Genomic DNA, 26,870 nt, shown 5'->3' on the forward strand with positions numbered 1-26,870 from the left:
ATATCAAAGTGGACAGTTGTCCCAGGATTAATGCCTCAGCGAACTTTAATTAAAACAAAAAGATGCTTTAAGTGGTGTCACTGAGGCAAGCATACTACTTAAAATCGTTACGCATAGTCAGATTGAAACAGCAGCGGAGTTAGGCTACACGCCGAATAGCTGAATACTGGAAACAGGGGCAGAAAAAAAAAAAAAAAAAAACTTACATTCCAGTTTCAACAAAGACTCGTGGTTCTCAGAGCTCCTAGGACCCCCGAGAAAAGCAGAATCACCAGCAAGCTAATTAGTAATTATTTAAAATGGTATTTTTACCTTTGTGAAAACTGAACGCCAAAGTTAGAAGCCACAGATTGTGCATGGTTTATCCGAGCGCATTTAAATTCCTCCCCTCGATACGGTCCGTTAGGTGACTTCTGTGTGGAGACACCATCAAATCGCCTGTTTAGTTCTTTATTTCTCAGTTACGGATGTTTGTAATCCTTTTATCTCCTGGCTGTGGCGTTTGCCCTCCCCGTCCGCGCTGTGCCTTCGTCTGGTTGTTTTTCCTATTTTATTTTATTTTTTTGTTTGGAGTAGTCTAGCCTTTTCTTCTTTCTACGCTGCCTGCCTCTCTTCGGTGCGCCGCTGCGATCCGCTTTCTCATTAAAAAGCGAATTCCTCACAGAAGAATTCTCCCCCGCCTGTGCCGTTCCCCTCCTCCTTCTCTTCTTCTATCGCTCCCTCGCTCTCTCTTCTCTCTCTCTCTCCCTCCCTCTTTCCCACACGCGCGCGCGCACACACACCGTCAGTACCACAGCACAAGACCACCCCCCCCCCCCCCCAAAAAAAAAATCTCGGTTTTGGATCTTTTTTTTTTGGGAAAAGAGCGCCGTTTTTCAATTGCGGCAACATGCGGTACTACACACCGAAGTGTGTGTGTGTGTGTGTGTGTGTGTGTGTGTGTGTATGTGTGTGTTTGTGTGTATGTGTGTGTGTGTGTGTGTGTGATGCAACTAAATGTGTCGCGCGCGTTTGTGTCAGCGTATGTGCGCATGTGAATAACAAAAACTTTATACAGCACTGTACGTACAGGGACACAAGTAGTTGAAAGTGCTTTGCGTTGCAATAGAAAAAGATGGGCGCGCGCGTAGTGACCGTGTGTTAAGATTGATTGGCTGATTGACATGCCCAATGTGTGTAATGTGTGGTTGGAATGTTCAGTGGGTGTAGTAACGACAAGGTGTTACAGGCGGTAGCTCAGGAGGACCCTAATAAACAAGTGGCCCATAACCAACTCCGAAACGTTGTTATGTGACGTCATCCGTAAGCCACAGTAGAACTACGCTGCCGCGAGCTATGGAGCGTAGTTCATAATGGTGCGAAAGTGTTTCATTTTCAGGGTGACCAGTCCTACACCCTGCCCATACACAGATACGCAACACCAGGCAGTTCAGCAGAACCATGAACCACACAGACGCATAGACATACTTTTGTGGACATCTATGTGAGTGTACAGGGATATATTCTAAGCCAGTCCTGTTAAAAAAAGTCCGGCAACCAATACACCCAATAAGACACGATCTACAATGAGCTAAATGTTCCACATGAAAACACAGACATACGCCAAAACTACGAAACTAGTCTAATGGAGAGCACTATACGCAGAAGAGCGTTTTGGGGCTCCGTGTTCTGAACTCCTGGATTCCGTGGTCATCAGGCGTCCCCTGCTGGCTATTGGTGTACATAACGTTTGCCAAATGTGATTTCAGTCCCCTTGGTCCAAGAATGTAAGCTTGTGACCAGCTAAAGAGATGGTCCCCTATCAATCTATGCGTTCCTCTGTTCACAGATTGGTACAAAAATAAGGGTGCAAAGGATATCCAAAGAGATCAAACAGGTTGCAAGCGCAAAAGCGCAAATATATCATCACGGATATGCTTGAATGTCTTGACCTCTGAGAGGACAGATTTATAAAATTAGTTCAAGGTCATCCCGGTAGACAAAGATAAATCCAGCAGATGTAATGTCAAAAATGTGATGTAATGTACAAGGCAGACACCAATTGTCATTAAGCAAGACGAGTAATACGTATCACCAGTCTGGCTGTATAGTACGCAGGGCATGGTCCGACAGGGAGATTCGGAGTGATCTGGGGCTACACCTGCTGTTGAAATACACCCTTAATCCTGTGCTGCGTGTTCTTATCACCCAGAAGATTGAACCCTTCTTAAGGTGCAGTCGGATGGCAAACATGTGATCAGGCATATCCTCAACTGAACATTCCAATGCTGATGTCACAATCACTACTGGCAACTGAAGGCAGTGGAGTTCTAGAATGCCAACCTAAAACTTTGAAGAAAAAAAGAAAAGAAAGAAGCGTTCCAAAAAATATGACCCTTCAAAGGGTTAAAAATGTGCATCTGGTTTCAGTAGAGGCATCTGAGGCGAGATAGAACATGATATGTTCGTGATTACACACCCGTGTGAGTGACAGAGTCAACAAAAGAACCAGAAACCACCAACCTGCAAGTGTGGAAAAGTATTATTTTGGTTAACTTTATTTTTTTATTTAATTTTAGTTAATTATTTTGTGATCAGGAACCAATGGTGAAAGGGTTAAATAAATATTAATTAAGTAATATTAAGTAATTTTGGTTGCACAGCTAGTCTCATATACTCTCGCTGTTAGTCCAGAATCAAAGTAAACTGGTCCAAACTAAAACAATGATTAGATTGATTAGACTTGGGAGGTCGAGACGAAGGATAGCAGATCGGTGATTGGCGAGAGCCATTTTGTTTGGTAGCACAGTTTAAAACTGAATTGTTTCCGATTGCGCGGGAGCGTGCGGTTGTTCAGATTTGTGCAGAATTGTTTATGTTTTAAAAAGTGGGTGGGGTGGATAAATGACTTTGAGTGTTTAATTTAAGAGGTCAAATGAAGCTTGCACTCCTGCACTTTACTACGGAGAGGTGGGCCATTGAGAATGCACTGTGACAGATACATTAATTCACAGTAAGACCGGAGGACCAGACTGCATACGCTTCAATTACTTCGTTTTTCAAAGGAAGGAACCATCCGCCCTCTTCTAAAATGATTGTACAGACGGGGAGAGAATAGAGCGTTACACATGGAGCTGGGATCACAGTGGAAGGAACCAAGGCTGGGGACTGAACCCTCACTGAATGGGGAGATTTGAACACTGTGCTGATTGTAAGCTGCCCTCATAGGCTGTACCAGATCAGCCTCACTACATGAATGTAGTGTGCAGCATGCAGCTGTGCTTACTTATGTTCAGAAACAAGCACACATTCAAACACCCACACACGCACACACACACATTCAAACACCCACACACGCACACACACAACGCACATACACACACACACACACACACACACACAATGCACACACACACACACACACAACGCACACACACACACACACACACACACACACACACAAACCCACACAAACACATACACACACACACACAAACACACACACACACACAAACACATACACACACACACAAAAACCCACACAAACACATACACACACACACACACAAACACACACACACACACAAACACATACACACGCACACACACAACGCGCACACACACACACACATACACATACACACACACGCACACACACACACAAAAACACATACACACACACACACACAAGCACATGCACGCATGCACACGTACACATACACATGCACACACACAAACGCATGCATGCATGTACACACACACACACATACAAGTGCACACACACACACACACACACATGCACACGCACACACACACAACCAAGCACATGCACGCATGCACACACACACACATACTTATGTTCAGACACAAGCACACGTTCAATCACCCATACATACACACACACACAAACACACACACATATATACACACACACACTCACACAAATACACACACACGCACAAATACACACACACAAACACATACACACATACACACACACGCACACACACACACGCACAAATACACACACAAACACATACACACATGCACACACACGCACACACACACGCACAAATACACACACACAAACACATACACACATGCACAGACACGCACAAATACACCCACACAAAGACATACACAAATGCACACACGCACAAATACACACACACAAACACATACACACACACACAAACACATACACACATGCACACACACGCAGAAATACACCCACACAAACACAGACACACATGCACACACACGCACAAATACACCCACACAAACACATACACACACACACAAACACATACACACATGCACACACACACAACGTGTTTGAGAACACTGCTGTGAGCCGTGAGGCGGATGGGCTCCCCCTTCAGTCAGGTCCTTCACAAGGCCTTCCTGCACCCTGTCCAGTAAGTCTTCCCTCACCATTCCTGCCTTTGGCTGACTTGCTGAGGGTTTAGGCCCACTGTGAGGCGTGCTGTAAAATAACATACATTCATTTTTGGAGAGGATTGGGGCACGGATGGTGCAGTGGGCAGCACTGCCGCCTCACAGCAAGGAGGTCCTGGGTTCGAATCCCGGTCGGCCGGGGCCTCTCTGTGCGGAGTTTGCATGTTCTCCCCGTGTTCGCGTGGGTTTCCTCCGGGTACTCCGGTTTCCTCCCGCAGTCCAAAGACATGCAGGTTAGGCTGATTGGAGAGTCTAAATTGCCCATAGGTGTGAGTGTGTGAGTGAACGGTGTGTGTGCCCTGCGATGGACTGGCAACCTGTCCAGGGTGTATTCCTGCCCTTCTCCCCCCTGTGACCCTGTTAAAGATAAGTGGGTTCAGATGATGGATGGATGGATGGATGGATAGATTGGATTTGACACCTGAGGTTGAAAATCCAGGTTCAGAAAGTAAAAGATGTCCTCAGTATTTTTGTGCCAATCACCTGGATTTGCTAATTAGCACAGCTCTTCAGTCGGGAGGTAATCAGGGTAGCCACCAGGGGGTAGCATATAGCCTAGCGGCTGTGGTACATGACTGGGACCTGGAAGGTTGGGTGTTGAAGCCCCAGTGTAGCCACAGTAAGATCTGCAAGCTGTTCAGTCATTGAGCAAGGCCCTTAACCCCACAATGCACTGGGGGGGGGGGGATTGGGCCCTGCTTAGTCTAATCAACTGTAAGTCACTTTTGGATAAAAGCGTAGAGCAAAATAACTGTACTCTGAAGTGGGGGATAAAGCAAGTAAGTTTCCCTGGAGGAGGGGCCGAATGTTCTGTGCACTTCAGGTAAATATTATTGTCCTGGGCTCGGGAACAATATAATTATGTCACTGACACATGCACACACACACACACACACACATACACACACAGACAAGGACACACACACACACAGACACGGACACACACACAGACAAGGACACACACACACACAGACACGGACACACACACACACACACACATAGACATGGACACACACACACACACACAGACACACAGACACGGACACACACACACACACATAGACACGGACACACACACACACACATGCACCCAGACACAGACACAGATACACACACACACACATGCACCCAGACACAGACACAGATACACACACACACACACACACACATGCACCCAGACATGGACACACATACACACACACACAGACATGGACACTCACACGGACACACACACGCACACAGACAAGTACACACAGACACACATACACACACACAGACACACACACACACGCGGACATGGACACACACACATTTGTATGAGCTTTCGGTTCTAAACCTTATACATAAATCATCAACATCAAAATAAGTTAACCCAAATGCATGTTTATTTGAAGTAAAGAACTGTACGTATTGATATCATAACAGAAACAAAATAAAAAAAACTCCACTTTGAACAAAACAACAGTTCTCTGCAGAATATCCTACTTTGATGACTTATTGGTGCTTCATCATCTCTGATAGAAAGTAACAAAAACAGTAGTACCATTTTCATGTGATATGAATATTTTATTCAAAGGGAAGACTTGTCATCCAAAATAATACCAACGCAGCCTGTCATTCAAAAATAAAACATTGATGAAAGTGTGAAACTTCACAATTTCCAGCTGTGTCAATTTGGATTAGTTATGATGCATCCCTCCCTCCCTCTCACACACACACACACCCACACACACATGCACACACACACACGCCAGCATACGCCACAGCCACAGACTGCATAATGTCCCTACACTCACCCACCAACACCCACGCACTCGCACACACACACACACACACACACACACACACACACACACACACTTTCTCCTCAACTGGTGTATGCATCTGTGTGTATCAATGTACTAAAGTGTGTGTTATTTGTAAGAAGAGGCAGTAAAGGCTACATTATATACAACAAATCATGTTAAAATGGGAAACTGCTAATCAATGAAATTCACAAAAATCTAAGCTAAAATTCTAAGTTAGCACTCCTAATAAAATGGAAATAAATGGAATTGCATTTAAAATAACACATAAAGGAATATGCACAGCTATAAAAAGATTGCAATAATTTAAAATGTAACACTTCAAAACACACACTGCTAAAACTGGATCGTTAAGGGGCCCCTTTGGTTCTCATTCTCAGCATAGTTGAATGAGAGGGGAGACACCGAGGCAGGCTTCATCGCACTGCCCTCCAGTGGCGAGCTGTGGTCACTGCAGACAAATGCAACCGAAGAGGAAGTTTATCCGTACACAGATACAGAGTCACATAACTGCTTTCTCCCCTGAGGAGAACATATACAGGAACTGGGCAGAACTGTTGGTATATACATTTATACTGAACAGGAGAGAATCCCTGAACGTTTCAAATATATGTGGACAACAATCAAGCAACAGTGCTACAGAAACAATCAGTCATATCAACGGTGCTATAAAAATACCAACACGGCCACTGAGAATGCTGAACCGCCAGATACGGGTGCTACAAATGATAACATTGCAGCCAATCTCGCAATATATTTATATATGCATATTCCTAGGTGTGCGTGAGAGTGTGTGTGTGTGTCTGCGTTTGTACGTCTGTGTGAGTGCATGTGTGTATATGTGCGCATACATGTGCGTGTGTGTGTGTGTGTGCGTGTGTGAGTGTGTGCACGTGCGTGTGCGCGAGTCTTTGCGTGCGCAAATAAAAAAAGAGGGAGAGATGAATTAGCGGTTAGTGTGAAAGAGGGAGAGAGAGGAAGATGAAAATACAGACATGCAGGAGATCTATGATATTTTATATTTCATGAAAATACCTACAAGAAAGACAGGAGGGAGAGAAAGAAAGAAAGACAGAGAGAGAGAGAGTGAGAGAGAGAGAGCAATGTCCCCTGCACAGTCTAAGTTTGAGAGATACAGTAGCAGCAGAGAATGACAGTTAAAACGGTAAAAGACAACTCCAAATATTCAGTCACATGTTGTCTCGGGGAAGGAATATTGTTAGCTTATTTGCTCCGGCTCATATCTCTGAACATGCTTGGGCAGCATACTCCGGGGTCTGAAGGGAGGGATAAAGGAGGGGGGGCAGTCTGGTGTTTTTGGGAGGGTGGGGGTGGGCAGTCTGCCAGGTATTCATTCTGTAGGAGTGAGCAATCTGTGGCATTTCTCCACAAAAAAGGAAGTGATGTCACGACTAAAAAAAGGAAGCGATAGTCCCTACTAACGCAGTTCGCCCCGAAGTAGTGGAATGATATATAACGAACATAAAAGACAGTCACCGCGATAGCGATTATAATCGGTTGATATGAATTCTGAGAATGGATAATCCGTATGAAGCCCGAAGAGGAGATGAATGTGAACGATCGCCTGGCTCCTGAGCAAACCGGACTGTCCCACACTGTTAGCCGCGACACAAACAGCAACACAACAACGCAATCTGAGAAAACCCAAGTCATACAAATATTTGCAGTAGTTAGATTCTATTTCGAGACATTTTTTTTTTTTCTCCCAGATATGATTATTTTTCACCGCAGCAGTTCCACACGGGTATGAAAAACAAGGCAGGCTATAGAATATATACTGCAATACCAGACATAGCAAGACATACAGAGCGCTAGAGAGAGAGAGAGAGAGAGAGAGAGAGAGAGAGAGAGAGAAAGAGAGTGAGAGAGAAAGAAAGATTATTTACAGTACACTGAACCATTTTTTGTTGAGTAAAAACAATGCTATATATTTATATATATTTATATATTTATAGTGGAATCCCACACAATGGATGTGGAGGGTTCGTTTTGTGTGTTGCAGAGTGTGTGTTGTAGGTTGCTCTATAACGTTCTGTTACCTCAGATAAAATAGCCAAGGCGTTCACAACATTATAGCTCTGGTCTACATAAGCTGTTCGGTATGTGTGTGTGTGTGTGTGTGTGTGTGTGAGAGAGTGAGTGAGTGTGTGTGCATGTGTGGGAGTGTGTGTTCCTCTGTGTGTATGTTAGTTTGTGTATATGAGGTTGTTTTAGTTGGAGTGTCCGTATGCGTATGTGTGCATTTGTGTGTATGTTAGTTTGTGTATATGAGGTCATATTAGTTGGTGTGTATGTTAGTTCGTGTATGTGAGGTCATATTAGTCGGTGTGTCAGTATGCATGTGTGTGTGTATACGTGAGAGTGTGTGTGTGTGTGTGATTAATGCCTTTTTTAGTTTAATTCAGCTTTTGCTTGTTTTTTTCTGTCTTCCTCTTTTTTCTCTTTTCTCAGTTTTCTCTCTGTACCCCCTCCACCTCCCACAGCGTGTGAAGACAGATGGAAGCCACTCCTCTTTCCCCCCTCCTCCTCCTCCCTCGTTCCCTCCATCCCTCGCTCTCTAGATGAAGTACTCCTTCTTGTCGTCCGCTCCAGAGTGCCCCGTTGATGATAGCCGTGTCCGCATCAGGGGCGTCGTCTGAACCCTTAGCCTCGTGAGTCAGATACGTCCCTGCAGAGAGAGAGAGAGAGAGAGAGAGAGAGGGAGGGAGAGAGAGAGAGAGAGAGGGAGAGGGAGGGGGCGAGAGGGGGGAGGGGGAGAGAGAGGGAGGGGGGAGAGAGAGAGGGAAAGGGAGATAGGGGAGAGAGAGGGAGGGGCGAGAGGGGGAGAGAGAGGGAGGGGAGAGGGGGGGAGGGGGAGAGGGGGAGGGAGGAGGGAGAGAGAGAGAGGGGGAGAGAGAGAGGGAGGGAGAGAGAGGGAGGGGGAGAGGGGGAGAGAGAGGGGGGGGGAGGGGGAGAGAGAGAGAGGGAAAGGGAGATAGGGGAGAGAGAGGAGGGGGGAGAGAGAGAGGGAGAGGGAGAGAGGGAAACATTCAGCGAGCAAGAAGATAGGTTAACAGAATTTTCTCAAACTTTGCTCACTGAAACTGAAGCTAAACAGGGCTGGGCTAGGTTAGTACTGAAGCTAAACAGGGCTGGGCTAGGTTAGTACTGAAGCTAAACAGGGCTGGGCTAGGTTAGTACTGAAGCTAAACAGGGCTGGGCTAGGTTAGTACTGAAGCTAAACAGGGCTGGGCTAGGTTAGTACTGAAGCTAAACAGGGCTGGGCTAGGTTAGTACTGAAGCTAAACAGGGCTGGGCTAGGTTAGTACTGAAGCTAAACAGGGCTGGGCTAGGTTAGTACTGAAGCTAAACAGGGCTGGGCTAGGTTAGTAACTGAAGCTAAACAGGGCTGGGCTAGGTTAGTACTGAAGCTAAACAGGGCTGGGCTAGGTTATTACTGAAGCTAAACAGGGCTGGGCTAGGTTAGTAACTGAAGGTTGGCTCTACGGGTCTCACCTTTGTGTCTGATCAGGTACCTGCCCAGGACGATGAGGAGACAGAGCAGGATGAAGACGATGACAGCGACCACTCCCCCGATCACTGCGTGGTCCACCCCTGACTGGTTGGTCATAGCAGTGGGGTCTGCAAGAGAACAGGCCAATCAGGAGAGGTGTCCCCAAAAAAGGACGAATCAGAAGGAGCGCCCCCAGAGAAAAGCACCAATCGGGGAGGAGTGTATCGGAAAAGGATAAACAGTGAAATTACAGTTTTTTACAACCATTTTCACACTTGTCTCAATACCATGTCCACTTTTTCAAAACACTTAACACATTCACCATATTGTTAGACTATGTGAACTATATATTTTTGCATTGCTTTCATACTAAAGGCATTCAATCACCACTTCTTCCAAAATTCATGAATACCTCTCTCAGTCAGTGTTCACTACCAGCAAAAGTCTGTACAAAAACTGCTAATTTTTCAGACATTTAGATACTCTGTTTAAAACAGTTAACTTTTAGTTCAAAACCGAACAAAATTCTGATCACTGTTGATGGAAATATGTTGTATTTTGACAGACAAATGAAACTATATGCTTGAAATACGTAAGACAGATCCTTCTGATTTTAGCAGAAAGTTTATTCAGTTTATTAATTTAATTTTTTGTTTGCAGCCTTGTTACCATCTATACAAAAGTCATACTTGCATTGAAATGTGCATGTATATAGGGAAAATATAGATGTAGTTGTCACTGAAGAGATTTTTCCACTATTACTGCTGTATATGCATTGCTGAAACACCTGGCTGTCATTTCAGCAAACAATCTACCCAGATCTTTTTTGTTTGTGCCCCGTTACCACATATACAAAAGGGGCCATCTTTGGATTGGCACTTGCATTCTTTAGCCTTGGTGGGGAAAATGGATGCAGCCAGAGGCAGAGGAAGAAGATGTCGTGGAAGAGCAAGAACAGTTGTGTCTGATGAAATTAGTGCCACAGTCACAAACTTGCCTGGATCCACAATGGCTTCCACAGTGGCTTCAATAGTGAGGATTTTCAGGTAAACCAACAGGTACTATACAGTATTTACATCATTCTGACTGAATTGATGTGTATATTTGATGTGTATATTACAGTAGTATTGTGATTTGAAGTTTACAGAAAAAGCAGATGTATCAGTGCACATTTGTCTTTGACTCACTACAGGACCCAGTGGTTACCTCACACAGTCACACAGGGGGAAGGGGAAGAATATTTATGCCTCAACAGGAGGATACAACAATTGGGATGGTCATTGTCAACAACAGCATCAGGCTAAGAGAAATACGCAACAACATAATCCCAGACAACAACATATTTCCAAACATTGACAGTGTAAGCACTACAACCATTTCAAGAGTGCTACAGAAACATCAGATCAGGATGAAACAGTTGTACACTGTTCCCTTTGACAGGAACTCTGAGGGTATCAAGGAACTCAGGTACCAATATGAAGTTTATGAAGGTATATGTGAAGGTTTATAACCACCACCCACATGACCAGATGTCACTTCTAATAGAGGAAAGGGAAACACATAATATATGTATTTAGCAATGCTCCAAGTTGTTTGTGTTTTGCAGTTCATTGTACATTGAGTGACAAAGTAGTCTTATGGGAGAAAGCATATGCTATAGTTAAGGCAGCATGAGTTACTTTTGGGTGAAATATGAAGTGTTTTGGTGGTTGAAGTGCATTTTGCACCAACGGTTAACTGGTGTGCTCAGGTGTGTGTTTCAAAAGCACACTGTGTGAAGAGTTTTGAAAAAGAGGACATGGTATTGAGACAAGAGTGAAAACGATTGTAAAAAACTGTAAATGTCAACAGGGTCAACAACAGGGGTACATCCACTGACACAGGAGGGGTGGATCAGCACAAGGGCAGCCTGTGGGAAAGGATCTCACACACACACACACACAAACACACACACATGCACACACACGCACACACACACGCACACACACACACACTGGCCATCGGCCTCACAGCCTGTAATTCAGTACTCCCACAGTAAGAGGGCGATAGAGCCCCCTCCTCAAGTCCCCAGTTCAGTGGTGATTCGCAGCCATCACACGCTGGTACCCGAATCATCCAAACGAAAGTGATTTCATGATTTCCGAGGACCCAGAAGACGAGGACGGATGAAATAAGCGAATGGAATGAACCGCTTTTTTTGTTTTGTTTTCTCAACATGCACACCACTTTCCGTCATTTAGCTCAAGCAAACTGGCCATAGCGAGTAAACTCCCAGCTTAACCATGGCCAAAGCTACCGCCGAGGCAGCGCTAGCATGGCTGGGAATCTCTCCCAGACTGTTGGGCATATTTACATATTTTTAAATTTTTCATCAATTTCCATTTCTTCCAAAACACACACACAGTAACAGAATGAGGGGAAAAAGCGTTTGCCAGGTACTGCCATTGTTGTAAGTTATGTGTCTGGGAAGTGTGTGTGTGTGTGCGTGTGGGTGTGTGTGTGTGTGGGTGTGTGTGTGTGCGTATGGGTGTGTGTGTGTGTGTGCGTGTGGGTGTGTGTGAGTGTGCGGTGCATGTGTGTGAGTGTGTGTGTGTGTGCGGGTGTGTGTGTGAGTGCGTGTGTGAGTGTGTGTGTGGGTGTGTGCGTGTAGGTGTGTGTGAGTGTGGGTGTGTGTGTGAGTGTATGTGTGTGTGTGCATGTGGGTGTGTGTGTTTATGTGTGCGTGTGTGTGAGTGTGTTTGTGTGTGTGTGTGTGTGTATGTGTGTGTGCATGTGGGTGTGTGTGTGTGTGTGTATGTGTGCGTGTGGGTGTGTGTTTGTGTGTGTGCATGTGGGTGTGTGTGTATGTGTGTGTGTGCATGTGGGTGTGTGTGTATGTGTGCATGTGGGTGTGTGTGAGTGTGTGTGTGTGAGTGTGTGTGCGTGTGTGTGTGTGCATGTGGGTGTGTGTGTTTATGTGTGCGTGTGTGTGAGTGTGTGTGTGTGTGCATGTGTGCGTGTGTGTGTGTGTGTGAGTATGTGTGTGTGCCCTCCTGCAGATGCTGCAGCAATGGGACTCAATATTCGTAGAAACATAAAAACTTCTGTAATTAAAAAAGATATGTAATTTTATTCAAGCGTACTGTGGAGAAACTGAGATTCAACATCCTACACCAGCCAGTGAATTATCATAAATTATATCAGTAATATGAAAGACTGACATGGTTCATATGAAAACTGTGCTTGTGTGTGTGTGTGTGTGCATGTATGTGTTTGTGTGTGTGTCTCAGAGAGAAAATGTATATATTTCTGGGTGTGTGTAAACGTGTATGTCGGTCAGGGGGAAATAAGCATGTCTGTGTGTGATTGTGTACGTCTGTCTACGAATCTATGAGAGAGGGTATGTGTGGCTGTGAAGGAGAATGTGTGTGTGTATGTGTGTGTTTGTGTATGTAAATCTGTTAGACAGGCGTGTGTGTGTGTATTCATGTTTGAATGTGTATTGTCTGTAGAGGGGACACAGAAACACAAAATGCACACAGACAACAAAACAGCGGAATAAAAAAGGCCGGACAGACAGACAGACAGACACAGACAGACAGGTGACTGAACTGTACCTGGGCCGTAGTCTGTTGCACCTTCTGAAGATGGCGAAGAGATGGAGATGGATGGTGATGGTGATGGTGGCACAGGTGTGGGAAAGGAGTGAATGGGGGAGAGATGGAGGCAGCAGGTGACAGGAAGAGAAGAGAATCGGTGAAATGAGTGTGGAGTGGGTGGGGTCGAACTGAAGAGCTACACTACCTGTATCCCAGCCCAGGCACGCACCTGGAGCACAGGCACACCTGGAGCACAGGCACACCTGAAGAATAGGCACACACCTGGAGCACAGGCACACCTGGGGCACAGGCACACACCTGGAGCACAGGCACACCTGAAGAACAGGTAACACCTGAAGCACAGGCACACATCTGGAGCACAGGCACACACCTGGAGCACAGGCACACACCTGAAGAACAGGCACACACCTGGAGCACAGGCACACCTGGAGCACAGGTAACACCTGAAGCACAGACACACACCTGGAGCACAGGCACACACCTGGAGCACAGACACACACCTGGAGCACAGGCACACACCTGGAGCACAGACACACACCTGGAGCACAGGCACACACCTGGAGCACAGGCACACACCTGGAGCACAGACACACACCTGGAGCACAGACACACACCTGGAGCACAGGCACACACCTGGAGCACAGACACACACCTGGAGCACAGGCACACACCTGGAGCACAGGCACACACCTGGAGCACAGACACACACCTGGAGCACAGACACACACCTGGAGCACAGACACACACCTGGAGTACGGACACACACCTGGAGCACAGGCACACACCTGGAGCACAGACACACCTGGAGCACAGGCACACACCTGGAGCACAGACACACACCTGGAGCACAGGCACACACCTGGAGCACAGGCACACACCTGGAGCACAGGCACACACCTGGAGCACAGACACACACCTGGAGCACAGGCACACACCTGGAGCACAGACACACACCTGGAGCACAGGCACACACCTGGAGTACGGATAACACACCTGGAGCACAGACACACACCTGGAGTACGGATAACACACCAGAGCTACGACAGGGTCACTGCGCCCTTGTTCTTACTGCCTGAGTTCTGAAACATGGAGGACCCTGGCAAAACCATCCACCCAGCCTACAGCTGCAACATCCAGGAGCGCAGACACACACACGCACGCACGCACGCACACACACACTCACACGCACACACACACACACACACAACCTGTTCCATTCAGTTGAAAGTATTATTGCCTTTGTTTCACTACTTTCAGTAAAATGTAAAATGGGTTCAGCCAATAAGAACTTGGTATTAAAATGAGAGGACGTGATTTAGACCCGTCTACAGTAGTATTAAAATGAGAGCAGGATGTGGTTTAGACTCGTCTACAGTAGTATTAAAATGAGAGCAGGATGTGGTTTAGACTCGTCTACAGTAGTATTAAAATGAGAGCAGGATGTGGTTTAGACTCGTCTACAGTAGTATTAAAATGAGAGCATGTGGTTTAGACTCGTCTACAGTAGTATTAAAATGAGAGCAGGATGTGGTTTAGACTCGTCTACAGTAGTATTAAAATGAGAGCAGGATGTGGTTTAGACTCGTCTACAGTAGTATTAAAATGAGAGCATGTGGTTTAGACCAGTCTACAGTAGTATTAAAATGAGAGCATGTGGTTTAGACTCGTCTACAGTAGTATTAAAATGAGAGATGTGGTTTAGACTCGTCTACAGTAGTATTAAAATGAGAGCATGTGGTTTAGACTTGTCTACAGTAGTATTAAAATGAGAGCATGTGGTTTAGACTTGTCTACAGTAGTATTAAAATGAGAGCAGGATGTGGTTTAGACTCGTCTACAGTAGTATTAAAACGAGAGCAGGATGTGGTTTAGACTCGTCTACAGTAGTATTAAAATGAGAGCAGGATGTGGTTTAGACTCGTCTACAGTAGTATTAAAATGAGAGCAGGACGGCGTTTATATGTAGCAAAGGTGCTCACCTCCGCAGGTAAGAAAAATTGATAGTGTCATAAAACAACAGGAGTTTGCGAAGAGGCGAGTTTTTTCCATTACACTTCATTTTTCAACATCAGCTAAATAAATTGGCTCGTCTACACTGGATGGCAACTCGTATGAGACTTTATTTTCTTCACAGCCACTACCATTATCTTTCTATTGTGTCACTTAGTTTACGTGTCAATTAATCAGTTCGCAAGAAGAATGAGAGATGCTACAGTACCCCAATTCGAGTCACAAAAAAAATACATGTTTTTCAATGAATCCGTATGCTCAGATATTTATTCCTGCATAATCTATGATTTAAAAAAAAAAGGCTGGATCAAAATCAACTCAACATGGAGTAACAGAACATATACAGGGTTACTTCCAACCCAGCTTTTTAAGTACATAAATAATCCAAAATGCTGGGTTAACACACAGTTAGGTTCATTACAACCAGTGCGGCATTAAATGTGGTATTTATGATTGGTTATTTATGATAATGATTTAACTGCTGAAGATATCTAACAAAAGTGGACAGATTTTATGGACTGGAATCATTGAATTGTGTTACTGAAATATGTGTTACTGTCCACAGAACTAGGAAATGCACACTAGCCAGAGGCATAACAATGCAAAGACCATTTATCCTCATAAAACTAGTAACAAAAAGAGCTTGTTCTAAGTGATTTTCCGATAATAAAAATGCAATTAGATCTACACTCAGTGAGCACTTTATTAGGTATTTATTAGACTTATTGGTCTTCTGCTGCTGTAGCCTAAACACTTAAGAGGTTGGATGCGTTGTGTGTTCAGAGAGGCTCTTCTGCATACCACTCTTGTAATGCGTGGTTATTTGCCTTACTGTCACCTTCCTGTCAGCTTTGACCAGTCTAGCCCTTCTCCTCTGACATCTCTCATTAACAAGGCATTTTTGCCCACAGAACTGTTGCTCACTGGATGTTTTTTTGTTCTCTGTGTGTGAAAATCCCAGGAGATCAGCAAATTTCTGACATACTCAAACCACCCTGCCTGGCACCAATAATCATTCCACGGTCAAAATGACTTAGATAACATTCACATGATGCGGTCCCAGGCCCGTGTGCCAGTTTGATACACAACGCATGTTTCCTGGGCAGAATGTGCCATATAAAAAATCATAGCAAAAGGCTTAGTTCATCTTGCCCATAGTCATTAACTATAACCTACTACTACAGTATTACTACTGTTTTCAGTACTACCATTTTCAATACTGATGCTCAACTACAACCGTCTACCTTTCTACACTTACTAGCAGTATATAGTGTTGCTTGTTCTAGTTGGCTACCCTGCTGAAAATTCCAGCTAAGACTAAGTCCCAGCTGACCATGGGTGGTCTACGGCTGGTCAAGGCTGGTCTGTAGCTGGTCAAGGCTGGTCTGTAGCTGGTCAAGGCTGGTCTGTAGCTGGTCAAGGCTAGTTTGTGGGTGGTCAAGGCTGGTCTATGGACGGTCACAAAGCTGGTCTGTAGCTGGTCAAAGCTAGCAGAGTAAGCTGCTGTCCAAACTGGTGGACTATCAGACAATAGACTGGTCAGCTGGTGAACAACTGGTCAACCGGCAAGAACTAACTAATAGTGTCAAAAACACTGCTTGCACTAGCTTGACCAACTGTGGCTGGAATTTTCAGCAATCTAACTACTTCACCGACACAAGGAGAACATGCAAACTCCACACAGACATGAGGAGAACATGTAAACTCCACACAGACATGAGGAGAACACATAAACTCCACACAGACATGAGGAGAACACATAAACTCCACACAGAAAGGACCTGGCCAGGATTCAAGCCTGGCACCTTCTCGCTGTGACTCGAACCTCGCTACGAGGCACCAGCGCTATCCACTGCACCACTTTATCACCTGCAATGATGTTTGTGCAATAAAATGTGAGCTTACAAGAGTTAAGGGAGGCAAGCCAACTTGTCCTTTATATATTCAAGTGAAATGTACCTGTTACTCACAGACTCATAAACATGCACACGATACTGTACACCAGGGATCAGCGACTACGGCCCTGGAATCCCAATCCAGCCCCTGGTTTTCATTTCTCCCGGGTTATTAGTGCCACCGATTGGCCAGACTGGCTTCACACCTGACTCCCAGGTAAAGGGTGGGTGAACACACCTGACTCCCAGGTAAAGGGTGGGTGAACACACCTGACTCCCAGGTAAAGGGTGGGTGAACACACCTGACTCCCAGGTAAAGGGTGGGTGAACACACCTGACTCCCAGGTAAAGGGAGGGTGGAACACACCTGACTCCCAGGTAAAGGGAGGGTGGAACACACCTGACTCCCAGGTAAAGGGAGGGTGGAACACACCTGACTCCCAGGTAAAGGGAGGGTGGAACACACCTGACTCCCAGGTAAAGGGAGGGTGAACACACCTGACTCCCAGGTAAAGGGAGGGTGGAACACACCTGACTCCCAGGTAAAGGGAGGGTGGGAAACCAGGGTGGGTGGGTTCCCCGCCCTCGAGGAACGTCAGCCGTCTCACATTATCCGGTGTCTCCTTTAACGAATATCGATTAATAAAGCCGTACGCCTTACTTCGCGTTCGTGAAACGCAGGAGAGAGTAACGACGCAGAGTCTCCAGCTACGACCTGCAAAGTCTCAGCGCTGTCAGATTCCACCCCAGGCAGTCTGCTCCCGGCGGACGACACGCCGATTTCACAGCCTCACCGGCGCAGGTTCAGGCACGTTCAGGCCTTCTGGCGCAGACTGCGGAGAACGTCCTTCGGGCCGTTCTCGCCCGCCCGCCGCTCCGTTTCAAGAGCGACGCCGTCCGTCGATCGCCGGATCGCTTTATACGCAGCGTGCCGGCGCAGCGGAGCACTTCCTGCACGTAATACGGTCACGAACGCCACCTTTCAGACAGCTGGTAAGTTTGCTAATCCAATTAAAAGAGATAGCCAGAAAACAAGTTTCTTAATTACTGACTTGTAAAGTCGACACGGTTTTTTCTTTCCTTCCTACAACGTGTTCTTTTTTTGTTTGAAGAAGGTCGGTGAGCCGAGCCAGCACTCGGGAGCAATCATTAAAATGAATTTGCTGTCGTGGCAAAAACACACAAATGGACTGGATCAGTATGTCAGAGTTACGCCTCTGTGGTCAACGTGTGTGAATCAATGCACAAAGGTCAGGCGATTGACTGCATTTCCTGGCTTTTTCTGAACTCACTTCATCCTCTTTTTACATGTTAATGCTGCGCTGGACTTTGTGGTCTGAGGTTAACGTTCGACAGAAGATTCATGTCTGTTCCAGCAGTCATACAGCCGTTTTTTTCCCCTTCTTCCTTAAATGTCATTTCTGATTAAGTACGAGATCGGCAACCCCTGAATGTCCAAGACAAATTTCTCTTCGAGACAATAAAGGTTTATCTTATCTAATCTTATCTCATCTCATCTGCCAGTAGCTCAGTCTGTGACACCAAAATGAAGCTACAGTTCTTTCTTAAGGCTCTGCCCAGCCGGCTGAGAAGCACCTACTGACACTGGACAGGAACCACGAGACAATCCTCCAGTCAGCTCCACGTGTTCGATGTTTCAGACAAACTGACAACCCGTACGGCTCATGATGCTAAAATGACTATAAGTAACCTGAATGAAAAAAAAACCAGCTGGTAGCTGGTATTTCAAGCTGGCCATAGCTGGATTCTACACTATATCTGTCCTTCTGGGCCTAATTGCTGCAGTATCTGTGGTTCTGAGTGTCAGTACTGCAGTGCCTGTGTTTCTGAGTGTCAGTTCTGCAGTGCCTGTGGTTCTGAGTGTCAGTAGTGCAGTTTCAGTGGTTCTGAGTGTCAGTATTGCAGGGTCAGCCCATTTGAATTTGTATAGCACATTTACAGAGACTGTCAAAGACACTTCACAAAGTAACAGAAGGGAAAATACCATGCCGGAGACCCAAAATAGCAAGTACAGACAGCAGTCAGTGATTCTGAATGCTGCCAGTGTCAGCAGTTTAAGGTGTCAGTGCCGTCAGTAGTTGTGGGTGTCAGTGCTGAAGTGTCAGTGGTTTTGTGATTTTGGGCATATTTACCTGTGAAGCTGTAAAGTCCATTCAGCCGATTAGGAACTGATGATGGAGTGAGAGAAGGAGAGAGGGAGGAGGAGAGGAGAGTTGGGGAGGGAGAAAGAGCTGGAGATAAAGAGTTGGAGAGAGGAGTAGAGGGAAAAGAAGAAGAAGAAGAGGTGGATACAAGCGAAGGAGGGGAGTAAGCAGAGGAGGCAGAAGAAGAGAGAGAGGTGGAGGGAGAGAGAGAGGAAGAGGGGAAAGAGGCAGAAGGAGGGGACGGAACAAGGGAGGGGTTAAAAAGGGAGGTGGGATAGAGGGAGTCTGAATAGGGGGGGCCTTTAAAGGCGGACGGAAGGCAGGACGATGCAAAAAGTGGATAAGAGAAAGAAAAAACAAAAAGGAGGGAACATCACGTGAATGGAAAAAATGAACGAGTGAGAATTGAACAGAAAAGAAACAAAAGAAAAATCAGAAAAGAAAAGGCGAAGGCACAAAGCATGCTCAGCAGCAGACGGGCGTGAGGGGGACAGCGGGCGCTACCTTGCACCAGCAGGGTGTAGTCTCCCACGCCCTTCCCAATGCCGTTGTCCACCTGGCACAGGTACACGCCGTTGTCCGACTTATTCAGCGCCTCGAAACGCAGGAAGCTCTCGTCCACCTTCACCAGCGAGGAGAGGGAGCCGTCCTTCTTCTCCCACAGAAAGGCGGAGGGGCTGGGACTGAGAGGGAGGGAGAGAGGGAGAGAAAGAGAGAGAGAGGGAGGGAGAGAGAGAGAGTTTTAACACACCTTCATTATGACACTACAACAAAACATCACAAGGCTCAGACAACCATCAGCCCACACAAATCACAAGGAAAGGAGGGGAGAGAGAGAGAGATGGATGGAGAGAGAAAGGAGAGAAATGGAGAGTAGGAAGAAGAGACAGAGCGAGAGAAAGAGTACATTTAAAAGTACTACATTACCAGAAACATTAAAATTTTTCTGTGATTTCTATAGAGCATATTTGATTTGATTTGATATTTGATTTGATATTACTATGGCATATTGGTAACAGCACACTGCAGAGAATGTGGTAAATGTCTGTAAAATAGCAAAGGTATGAAATTGTAATCGGCTGAAATGTAAATAATTGTATTATTTACAGTGAAACGTTTCAATACTTACAATACATAGATATACGGCCTGCTACCGTATGCTTAACACTGTTGCCAGTACTTTACTGTAAAATGTTGTGTTTTTTAAACTGTGATTTGTTACTGCACATCAGCCGTGTGGTGCAGAAGTTAGTATCGCACTAGCAGCCAAGAGCGCAACCGTAATGACTGGAGGGACACTTCCCTGTCCAGATTGTGGTGTGTGAGAATAAAATACTCTCCGGGTCTAATGACTGAGGTGGGACCACAAGATTGTGTGCGAAGTTAAACAACATATCGGCTTTCTGGCTAATGAAATTACAGCACTTAAGACATCATCGTAGTGCAATTTACAAATGTTACATGCAAAATGTACAAGAGAATGGTTACCCGGCGAATAGAAAAACAACGTTTTTGCAATATTGACAAAACATCCCAGTAACATTGTGAGAACACTTTGTGTTAGCTGGTTAGCAATTAGCTGGCTTCCTGGCACACTAAACAGATTGCAAGCTTGCAATGCGCTCTGGATTTGTAGTCACCTGGCTTCACGTGAACAGACTACGGCACAAACATGATTTTTTAGGAGAAGAATAAGCATCTGGAACAAGCCCTTTGAAATTTGTCTCGTTTCCTCTATTCCTCCGTCCTCGCTTCCTTTCCTTGCCCCGCCCAATGGATGGAGCTAGGAGCGAGGAAAGGAGGCGAGAAAAGGAAGCAAGGAGGGAAGAAAACAAGTGATTGGAAAGAGTCCAGGGATTCACTGATTACCAGAGGGGTCAAATCAGACCCCTTTCTCAGCATTGAATGGGCTGTTTTCCTTGCCAATGTGCTCTGTTATGCCCATCATAGCAACTGTAGTGTTAAAGTAGTGTGTATTAGTGGTCAGAGTAGTATTAATAACATTATTGGCACAAAACGAAGTAGCAGCAGCAATGCTTTTACACAGAAACTATAAGCTTGGAAGCATAGTGTCACCGAACAGACATAGTGTGATGTAATTCATAGCATAGCCACCAGAGGGAGCACAGCTGAATTTCGTCAAATTGTAGTGTTATTTTAATGCTGCTCAGTTTTAAAGTTTTAGACTGTAACAATATATATGAGCTAAACACACATAAGAGTATAAGAATTATTTCCCTGCATCCATGTGTGTACACGTGCATGCAAATGAACATACGTATGTGCACTGTGTATGTATATGTGTGTATGCACAAGGGTGTGTGTGTGTGTGTGTTCCTATGTTCCCATGTTCCTAATGTCCATGCATTAGCTAACTGACCATGGGAATATCTATGCATGATTCAGCTGGGATCAAGTAGCTAAATGGTCTAAATGTGTGGACAATGTCAATCTGCCAGTTCAGCCTATTACAACACACACACCTAACCTCAGACAGACAGACAGACAGACAGAGGAGCACAGCATGAATGAAGAAAGGAATGAAAGACTGATGGAGAGGAGGAGTGATGGGAGGAACGAGGGATGGAGGAAGGATAGTCAGGGCTGCAGCAACAGGAAGGAGTCTGTTGAAAGGAGGAGAAAGATCAATACAGAGCAGCACAAACAGCCATCATTCATAATGCAGGAGAGAGGCGGAGGGAGGGAGGGAGGGAGGGAGAGAGAGGGAGGGAGGGAGAGGGAGAGAGAGAGGGAGAGGGTAAGAGGCGGGGAAGGAGAGAGAGACCGAGAGGGTAAGAGGGAGGGAGGGAGAGAGCGAGAGAGGGAGAGAGGGTAAGAAGGAGGGAGGGAAAGAGAAAGAGAATGAGCCAGAGAAAGGGAGAGAGAGACAGAGAGGGAGAGAGAGAGAGGGATTGAAGCCTATACCACAGAGCAGAGCACTATACCACTCCATTTTAAGTGCCATTGAGCGCTCCCTGAAGCTAAGGGGCGTGGTGTTAATGACTGCAGATTTTCAATAAGCAGCACTGAAATGGGAACCAAATGAGAGGGACTCTTCGTCAAGCACACACTGGAGCATCAGACCAGTACAGACCTACTGACCACAGTCCCAACCCAAAGCTTAACTAAGTACAGACCTACCGACCACAGTCTCAACCCAAAGCTTAACTAAGTACAGACCTACCGACCACAGTCTCAACCCAAAGCTTAACTAAGTACAGACCTACCGACCACAGTCTCAACCCAAAGCTTAACTAAGTACAGACCTACCGACCACAGTCTCAACCCAAAGCTTAACTAAGTACAGACCTACTGACCACAGTCTCAACCCAAAGCTTAACTAAGTACAGACCTACTGACGACAGTCTCAACCCAAAGCTTAACTAAGTATAGACTTACAGACCACAGTCTCAACTCAAACCTTAAACAAGTACAGACTTACTGACCACAATCTAAACCCAAACCTTAACCAAGTACAGACCTACTGACCACAGTCTCAACCCAAACCTTAACCAAAACACACTTTCAAAGATTCATTAATTTCAAACATGATATACCAAAACATAGGCCCAATATATATTTTTTAAAAACAAGCAACAACAATTAAAAACCTACACCACACATCTAATCAAACATTAACATTAAATTCAAGTCATTCTACGCAAACACCGTGAAATATATTTTGTGGGGGAAACAGACAACAACACTTAGGACTAGATTAGCACAACGTGTTTAGAACTCTAAAAATCAGAGGCACACCCACACACACTTAGAGTCTCGCTTTCTTAACCACGGAACTGAAGCCCGGGAAATATCAGGCCGACAAACAAACCCAAATTGGATACCGGGAGACAGAAGGAGGACAGAAAAACAATGGATCAAAAACAATTTAAACACAACGTTCCCGGAGGGCTTGAATATATGTAACACCCACACATAGGAGAAGAGACACGTCAGGGAAATAAACTCTTCCACTCGAAGGCTGCAGACAAGCAAATGCTTTTCTCAAGGGACTCTCAGTGCCAGCAACTTGAGAAAGAAAGATTTATCCCTAACCTAACCCAAAGCCAAACCAGAGCCCTTAGCCTAACCCAAAGCCGAACCAGAGACCTTAGCCTAACCCAAAGCGTAAAAATAGGCCTTAGCCTAACCCAAAGCCTAAAAATAGGCCTTAGCCTAACCCAAAGCCTAAAAATAGGCCTTAGCATAAGGATAAGTCTCACAATAGGCATTAGCTTAAACCAAAGCCTAATGATAGGCCTTAGCCTAACCCAAAGCCTAAAAATAGGTATTAGCTTAAACCAAAGCCTAATGATAGGCCTTAGCCTAACCCAAAGCCTAACGGTAGGCCTTATTCTAACCTTAAACCTAGGCCAAAGCCAAACCATAAGCTTAATACTGACCCTAACCCTAGCCTCAACCCTTGTCGAGCCGAACCTAACCTTAAACCTAACCCTAGCCCTAACCCTAAGCCAAACCATAAGCCTAACCTTCAGTCTAACCCTAGCCCTAAATCTAAGCCTAACCCTAACCATAAGTCGAATTCTATCCCAAACCATAAGCCTACCCCAGCCCTAGCCCTGGGCCCAAGGTCTGAGTTGAACCCCAGCCTCTCTCACGCATCACAGATACAAAGGCAAGCACGTTACCAGTCAGCTAAAAAGTGAAATCGGGCCTAGCCAAAGGCAGCCATGTTATTTTCAATTTGAGAGCTAACTACAGCATCAGAGAGTGTTGTCACGGCAACCTGCTGCAAGGCCTTTGCGTTGCCGTACCCCACTGCGCTTCACTCGTGAAGCGCTACGTTCGCCCTAACCCGAAGCCTAGCCTTAACATAACACACAGACACACCATTTCCTTTTGGCTCATTTCCTAAATGGTTGGCATTTTACCATAGCGCCTTTATCCAAAGCCAATTGATGCTTCTCATTCACCCATGCACTTGCACACCGACGGCGATTGGCTACCATGCAAGGCACCAACCAGCTCGTCAGGAGTATTTGGGGGTTAGATGTCTTGCTCAGGGACACTTTGACACACCCAGGGTGGGATCAAACTGGCAACCCTCCAACTGCCAGACGACTGCTCTAGCCTCCTGAGCCATTGTGAATTCCCTTCACCATGGACTCGAGGCACTAGAAACATTGAGCCTTCAAACAAATAATAACTGGACACCAGATGAGAGATGGAGGTTAGAAAAAACACTGGATCCTAAAACTTGGTACTTTATTCCCAAGAGGACTGAACAAGCACACATAAAACTCCAACACAAGAGGGACCAAATTCTTCCTACTTAAAAGCTCCAGTACTCTGAATGGCCAGTGCAAACTTTTCTTTCCCAAGGGGCCCTGACAAGGGACAACTTGGAAAAGAAAGATTTATTTTTTTACTAACCTAGCCCTAACCCAAGCTCTATTTGTTTCTGTATAACACATATACACTGACATCCTACATGAGAAGTGTTTTCATATTTTTGTTGTATATTATTTGTGCATGAATTGAGTACATAATGAATTGAGTGAGTGTGTGTGTGTGTGTGTGTGTGTGTGTAAGTAGGTAAAATGGGTGAGTATGTGTATTTGTGCATGGCAACCGTGCAGCAAGAAGAGTTTGTGTGGGTGAGTGAGGATATAATGTGCAGTTGTTTGACATTTTTTATTAGGAATAACCCCTTGAGATGTACCATCTCGTTTTCAAGGGGGTTGTGGAGCAAGTACGCAGCGAGTAGAGTTTGTGGCAGTTTGTGGGTAGGTCAAATATGTGCGTGATGTGTATTTGAGTGTAAAATTGGTATGCAGAGTAGTTTGTGTGGCTGTGTGAGTAGGGTAGAAAGAGTAAGTAGTTGTGGATTTGTGTGTGTGTTGAGTATGCAGGGAGTAGAACTTGTGAAACGAGTGTGTGATGTGTATTTGTGTGTGATGAGTATTCGTGTGTGATGAGTTGGGTTTGTTGGTGACTTACTCGGGGTTTCCGGTGCCAATACACTCCAGAGAGAACTTCTCTCCCTCTCTTGGTAAATCGTTCTGGGGCTGAATGGAGACACTGGGAGAAACTGAGACAGAGAGAGCAACCTCACCAGACTGCAGGGAGGGACGCATACGCCATTCAGGGTCTATAGGTACAGCAGAAGTAGTATAGCAGTAGTAGTCTAGTCTTACACAATACCTTTAGTGCATTACTCTGTATTAGGGGTATAAGGTATAGTACACTAACATAGCGGTGGTAGTCCAGTTGTATAGCAGTAGAAGTGCAGTAGTATAGTAGTACTACTATGACAGTAGTATAGCAGCAGTAGAACAGTAGTATAGTAGTAGTAGTACTACTACAGCAGTACAGCAGTCGTAGTACAGTAGTTGTATAATAGTATTACACCAGTAGTATAGCAGTAGTTATACATAAGTATTACACCAGTAGTATAGCAGTAGTTGTACATAAGTATTACACCAGTAGTATAGCATTAGTTGTACGTAAGTATTACACCAGTAGTATAGCAGTAGTACTAGGACAGTAGTAATACTACACCAGTAGTATAGCCGTAGTATAATAGTAGTACTACACCAGTGGTACAGTAGGGTAGTAGAGCAGTAGTAGTACAGTAGTATAGTAGAGGTAGTAGAGCAGTAGTAGTACAGTGGTACAGTAGGGTAGTAGAGCAGTAGTAGTACAGTAGTATAGTAGAAGTAGTAGAGCAGTAGTAGTACAGTGGTACAGTAGGGTAGTAGAGCAGTAGTAGTATAGGAGTATAGTAGAGGTAGTAGAGCAGTAGTAGTACAGTAGTATAGTAGAGGTAGTAGAGCAGTAGTAGTACAGTGGTACAGTAGGGTAGTAGAGCAGTAGTAGTACAGTGGTACAGTAGGGTAGTAGAGCAGTAGTAGTACAGTAGTATAGTAGAGGTAGTAGAGCAGTAGTAGTACAGTAGTATAGTAGAGGTAGTAGAGCAGTAGTAGTACAGTGGTACAGTAGGGTAGTAGAGCAGTAGTAGTACAGTAGTATAGTAGAGGTAGTAGAGCAGTAGTAGTACAGTAGTATAGTAGAGGTAGTAGAGCAGTAGTAGTACAGTAGTATAGTAGAGGTAGTAGAGCAGTAGTAGTACAGTAGTATAGTAGAGATAGTAGAGCAGTAGTAGTACAGTGGTACAGTAGGGTAGTAGAGCAGTAGTAGTACAGTGGTACAGTAGGGTAGTAGAGCAGTAGTAGTACAGTGGTACAGTAGCAGTGTAGCTCTTACACAGCACGCTGAGCTCGGTCTCAGTCTTCTCGTTCCCCCCGGTGAGGGAGGGGTGGTCCACCGCACAGCCGATGCTGGCCTTGTTATCGTCCCGGGTGACGGTCAGCTGCAGCTCGCTCTGGACCGTGAACGTCCGGCCGTCCGGGTCTGCCTGAACCGTTTCTGTCGAGCCTGCCGGGGGGCAGCACAAGCATCACGGGTGAGACTGCAGTAAAGCC

General features: G+C 45.4%; 2 protein-coding genes across 3 annotated transcripts in view; both read right to left on the reverse strand.

Moving 5' to 3' along the window:
- Nucleotides 1–627, reverse strand: part of LOC133136968 (kin of IRRE-like protein 1) — a 54,237-nt gene extending 53,610 nt beyond the window's left edge. For both annotated transcript variants that reach the window (XM_061254878.1, XM_061254876.1), the window contains exon 1: nucleotides 313–627. In XM_061254878.1, coding sequence (XP_061110862.1) covers nucleotides 313–358 — 46 coding nt within the window. In that variant the 5' untranslated portion in view covers nucleotides 359–627. The remainder of the gene's footprint in view (nucleotides 1–312) is intronic.
- A 5,173-nt stretch (nucleotides 628–5,800) lies between these two features.
- Nucleotides 5,801–26,870, reverse strand: part of cadm3 (cell adhesion molecule 3) — a 56,601-nt gene continuing 35,531 nt past the window's right edge. The window contains 6 exon segments of the mRNA XM_061254932.1: nucleotides 5,801–8,863; nucleotides 8,865–8,931; nucleotides 9,759–9,884; nucleotides 19,930–20,108; nucleotides 25,387–25,477; nucleotides 26,653–26,823. Coding sequence (XP_061110916.1) covers nucleotides 8,821–8,863; nucleotides 8,865–8,931; nucleotides 9,759–9,884; nucleotides 19,930–20,108; nucleotides 25,387–25,477; nucleotides 26,653–26,823 — 677 coding nt within the window. The 3' untranslated portion in view covers nucleotides 5,801–8,820.

The sequence above is a fragment of the Conger conger genome, chromosome 9 (genome assembly GCF_963514075.1).
Source record: "Conger conger chromosome 9, fConCon1.1, whole genome shotgun sequence".
In the NCBI taxonomy this organism is placed as follows: domain Eukaryota; kingdom Metazoa; phylum Chordata; class Actinopteri; order Anguilliformes; family Congridae; genus Conger; species Conger conger.